We start from the raw sequence: 5,798 nt of genomic DNA, 5'->3' as shown, positions 1-5,798 counted from the left end.
ATTGACATTCCAGTCTCCTGGTGGTGTGGTACTATAGGATCAGCACTGGACTGCAAAACACTAGGTCCATAGTTCAAACCCACCAAGGACTGGTTTTCAACCCTATATAGGGTCACTATGAGTCAGAATTCATCGGAAGGCATTTAATAACAACAGCAGTAAGAGAGAAAGCACAATGTTAAATGGAAAGGAGACTGTGGTTCTTAGAACAATGTCTTAGTGTAGATTCATGAAATTGAAGGGCAGATGGGTTTACCTAGGATATTAGAAAGTGATGTGGCATTGGTTAGTTCTTTTCAAGTTGGTGAAGTTTTGAATGTGGCAAACCTTAATGTTAACTGAGAATGAGTCATGGAATAGATAAATAGGTGAATATAATAACAGATAACAGTTTGTTCTTGGTTATCCTCTAGACTGAGAAGTCATGGAGAAAGAGAACAGCACCGTGGTGACAGAATTCATTCTTCTTGGTCTGACCCAGTCTCAAGATGTTCAACTCCTGGTTTTTGTGCTAGTCTTAATTTTCTACCTCATCATTCTGCCTGGAAATTTTCTCATCATTCTTACCATAAGATCAGACCCTGGCCTCACAGCCCCCCTCTACTTCTTTCTGGGCAATCTGGCCTTCTTGGATGCATCTTACTCTTTCATTGTGGCTCCCAGGATGTTGACTGACTTCCTCTCTGAGAAGAAGGTGATCTCCTACAGCGGATGTATCACACAGCTCTTTTTCTTGCACTTCCTTGGAGCAGGGGAGATGTTCCTTCTTGTTGTGATGGCTTTTGACCGCTACATTGCCATATGCCAGCCTTTACACTACTCAACTGTCATGAAACCTAGAGTTTGCAATGCATTACTGTTGGCTTTGTGGCTTGGGGGCTTTGCTCACTCCATTGTTCAAGTGGCCATTATTCTACATTTGCCCTTCTGTGGCCCAAACCAATTGGATAATTTCTTCTGTGATGTTCCACAGATCATCAAACTGGCCTGTACTGACACCTTTGTAGTGGAGCTCTTGATGGTCTCCAATAGTGGCTTGCTCACCCTCCTGTGTTTTCTAGGCCTCCTGGCCTCCTATGCCATCATCCTCTGCCGTGTAAAGGGGCACTCTTCTGAAGGGAAGCACAAGGCTGTGTCCACATGTACCACTCACATTATCATTGTGTTTCTGATGTTTGGACCTGCCATCTTTATCTACACTCACCCCTTCAGAGCATTTGCCGCTGACAAAGTTGTCTCTTTCTTCCACACAGTAATTTTTCCTTTGATGAACCCAGTGATTTATACCCTTCGCAACCAGGAAGTAAAAGCTTCTATGAGGAGGTTGTTGAGTAGGTACATAGTTTGATGAATGGAATAGAAGAACGAGAAAATCAAGAGAGAAGAAAGTGCAACTGAAATTCATTAAATGCAATCATTTAGGAAATGCTATATTTGGCACTTAACAACAACAACAACATATTTGTTCTGGACTTCCAAATTACAGGCACTAGTCTAATCATATGAATGAAAGAGGTAGGATTCCAGTTCGCCTGGAGTTACAGTTAAGTGGGAAAATATAGGTTACATTATTAAATAAGCAAGTAATAATTTCAGAAAGAGATTGTGCCCTGAAGTAAATTGAAAATAGTATTACGGTAGAGTTTGGCTGTGGGGAAGAGGTAGCTACTTTACTTTTGGTTGTCAAGCAAGTTCTTATTGAATGGGTATGTTAGCTGATATCCAAATGACATGAAAGGTCCAATCATGCAATTAAATTACACGCAGAGAGAATGAGTATTCTATGTACCTGAAAATCTTAGGAATTTGATATATTGAAAGATATAAAACAACAACAACAAAAGTTGCCATTGAATCAATTCCAACTCCTTGTTGTTCTTAAATGCCATCAAGTCGATTCTGACTTAAAGGGACCCTGTTCAGGGTTTCTGAGGAGCAGCTGGTGGGTATGACCCTATGCAGGGTATGTTGTTGTTGTTAAGTGCCATCGAGTCGGTTTCGACCCATAGCGACCCCGTACAGGGTTTCCGAGCCTGTAAATCTTTACGGGAGCAGAAAGCCTCATGTTTCTCTCACGGAGCGGCAGGTAGTTTCGAGCTGACCTTAGGGTTCGCAGAACGATTCGTAACTACTACGCTACCAGAGCTCCTTACATGTAGGGTATACAAGACTGTAAATCTTTATGGAAACCGTCAGTCTCATCTTTCTCCTGCAGAATGACTGGTGAACTTGCACTGTAAGGTGTGGCCCTATGGGTTAATGCGTCAGACTGCAAAGTCGTTTGAACTGCAAGGTCAGTGGTTCAAGCTCACCAGCTGCTCCTTGGAAACCCTATACAGGGTTGCTATGGGTTGGAATCCACTCGACGGCACTTAACAACAACAACAAAAGCACTTCTATCCATAACTATCTATCTTTATTAAACTAAACAGAAATTTACAAACTCTAATCTAACCCATTGCCACAATGATGATTCTAGCCTCCTCTTGTTTATCTGTAAATTGCCACTCAGTTATAAAACCTGAATCTAACCAGTTGTCATTCTTATATTTGTTCAATTTCAGTATACATGTACGTTGTTGTTAAGTGCCGGCGAGTCGGTTCTGACCCTGTATAGGGTTTTCAAGCAGCGGCTGGTGAGTTTTAACTGCCGACCTTGTGATTCAAACTAACTTAACAGTCCAGTGCATTATCCCATTGCGCCACACCAGGACTCCACTTAACCTATACCTTCTTGGAAAACAACTGCATCATCTAGAGCACAGTGGTTAAGTATAGTCCTTTACTTTGATAGAAACCACTCATTTTTGAAATCATATGTGTCAATATCTTCCCCCTCGCAGCCCAACAACTCCTTCACTGAGGTTGTATCACACATATGTGATACAGTTAGGTTCTGTAGTACTTCCTTTCTTTTGTTCAACTTAATAATCTTGGACTTAATTTGATGTGTTTGTACCATTTACATTTAATATATATGAGCTAAACATAAATATGGTTAGATCAAGTTTGCTATCTTTCCAGTTATTTTCTATTTGTGATTTATGTTTTACCCCTTTTCTGCTTGCTTCTGGTTTAATTGATCATTATTTATAATTACATTTTCCTCTAATATTAGATATTTTTCTAAATTAATGATTGCCCTAGAATTTATCATTCAAATTGATGAATCTTTACAGAAGCAGACTACCACATATTTCTGGGTTCAAATCATCACCTTTTGGTATCACTCATGTGTTTAACCACTGTGCAATTAGAACTCTTATAGCATTTACAATATATATTATTAATAATGTAAAAATCTATATTCAAATGCTGCTTGTACTGCATTTATACACTTTAGATCAATGTATCCCTGTCCTTTGCTGTGCGGTTTTTTTTGTGTTTTTGTTTTACCTTGATATTTGGTATAATATCAACAACAAAGACACTGCATATTGCTACTATTTTTGCTTTAGATTGTTAGTTATGAGGCAATTAAAAGGAAAGAAAAATGAGTTTAATTTTAATCTTTATTTATACCTTTCCCAGCATTCTTTGTTTCTTCGCCTAGCTCCATGTTTCTGGTATCAGTCTGGTATGAGTAACTTTTGCATGAAAAACATTTAATATTTCTTATAGTAAAGAATGTTGGGGAACAAATTTATCATTTTAAAAATTTGAGTGAGAAAGTACTTATTTCCCCTCTATTTTTAAAAATTTTTTTGCTAGGTATAGAATTCTAAGTGGAACATTTTTTTCTCTCAGTATTTTAAGATGTCCTTTCATTATCTTTTGACTTGTACAACTTCTGATTTAAAAAAACAACCTACTGTAATTTTTATCTTTCTTCCTCTATATCTAATGTACTTTTCCCTTCTCTAGATAGCTTTAAGATTTCATCATTTATTGGATTTTTATCAGTTGAATGTGATATGACTAGAAGCAATTTCTTTGCTGATATTTATCCTACTTTTCAATTATTTAAATGACTTTCTTTGATGTCTAGTTTAGCATTTGTCATTAATATTAAAATGTTAACACTTTTTTCTTCAAATGTTCTTTTTACCCTAGTCCTTAAAGATTCTCCTTTTGAAATATAATCAGACATGCTTTAGATTGTTTGATACTTTTCTACACTTAAATACTCTATTCTACTCCCCCTTACTCTTATACATTTTCCTCTTTTTAATTTTTTACTTAAGTCATGCTAAGTCTATCATTAAGCTTGTCAGAGGCATTATTAATGTTACTGTGATTTGAAACTTCTAATATTTTCATTTCATTCTATGTTTTCATTTCTTAAATGGAAATACTGAATCATTACTTTATGTTGCTCATATTTTCCATTAGATACTGAAATATGTTAATAATAGTAACTTTATGTTCTCTGTCTAATAGTTTCACCATCTGCCCCATATCTCTGCTGTAGTATATTGATTCACTTGCCTATTCAAAAAGATGTTTGTTTGTTTTTGGCATAGTTTGTATATGCTTCATCAATTATTTTTATTAAAAACTGAAAGTTTCATGTAGTAAAGACTGATATAAACACATTCTATGGCTGAAAATGAGTACATTTTATTTTCATTGGATCTCTAGTGTTAGGATTTGAATCAATATGTCATTGCTGTTAGATGTCTTCGAGTCATTAGCAATACTATGCAAACAGAAGAAACCCTACCCGGTCCTTTACCATCCCACATGTTTGAATCCATTGTTGCTGTCACTTTATCAACCCATCTTGTTGGAGACCTTCTTCTGTCTTCACTGACTCTCTACTTTTCTAAGCATGATGTCCTTCTCCAAGGACTGGTCCCTCCTGATAATATGTACAAAGCATGAGAGATGAAGTTTCACCATCCTCACTTCTAAGGAGCACCCTTACTGTACTTCTTTCATGGAAGATTTGTTCTTTTGGAAGTCCATGGTATTTTCAAAATACTTCACCGACACCATAATTCAAGTGCATTGATCCTTCTACTGTCTTCCTTATCCATTGTCCAACTTTCACATGTGATATGAGCTGACTTAAAATACTATGGCTTGGGCCAGGCGCACTGTAGTCCTTGAACTGGTATCTTCACCCTTGAATACATTCTAAAGATCTTGTTCAGCAATTTGTCATTTAATGCCTGGACTGCGGCTTGCATGAACATTTATTGTGGATCCAAGAAAATTGAAGTCTGTGACAACTTTAATCTTTTCTCCATGTATCATGATGCTATTTATTGGTCCGTTTGTGAGGATTTTTGTTTTCTTTGCAGTGAGATGAAATCCAAGGAGCAGCTGATGAGTTTGAACAGCCAACCTTGCAGTTTAAACTGACCTTATAGTCAAGTGCTTATCCTACAGTACCATGCCAGTTGTCTGTATACAGATTAAATAACCTGGGGGACTGAATTATATAAGGAAGAATGGGGCATCAGGAATAGGGGAAGACTCATTAGCAATCTGCAATATGCAGATGATACAACCTTGCTTACTGGAATCAAAGAGATCTGAAGTTCATACTAAAGAAGATCAAAGACTACAGTCTTCAGTATGCATTGTGCCTCAGTGTAAAGATCACAAAAATCATCTCAACTGAACCAATAAATAGCATTATGATAAATGGAGAAAAGTTGGAAAGTGTCAAATATTTCATTTTGCTTAGATACACAATCAACGTTCATGGAAGCAGTAGTCAAGAAACCAAATGACGTAGTATGCTAGGCAAATCTGTTGCACAAAACCTCTTTAAAGCTTTAGAAAGCAAAGATGTAACCTTGAGAACTAAAATTCACTGACTCAAGCCATGATATTTTTAATCACCTCAT

The 5,798-nt window shown here is 36.9% G+C and overlaps 1 protein-coding gene across 1 annotated transcript; it reads left to right on the top strand.

The window, feature by feature from the left end:
- The first annotated feature begins 424 nt into the window (after nt 1-424).
- On the top strand, nt 425-1,348 carry LOC102816147 (olfactory receptor 4N5-like). The gene has a single exon (XM_006831831.1). The coding sequence runs from the start codon at nt 425-427 to the stop codon at nt 1,346-1,348; it is 924 nt and encodes a 307-aa protein (XP_006831894.1).
- The last annotated feature ends 4,450 nt before the right edge of the window (nt 1,349-5,798 follow it).

This window comes from Chrysochloris asiatica, unplaced genomic scaffold (genome assembly GCF_000296735.1).
Source record: "Chrysochloris asiatica unplaced genomic scaffold, ChrAsi1.0 scaffold00004, whole genome shotgun sequence".
Classification (NCBI taxonomy): Eukaryota; Metazoa; Chordata; class Mammalia; order Afrosoricida; family Chrysochloridae; genus Chrysochloris; species Chrysochloris asiatica.
This window is presented reverse-complemented; position numbering and strand designations above follow the sequence as displayed.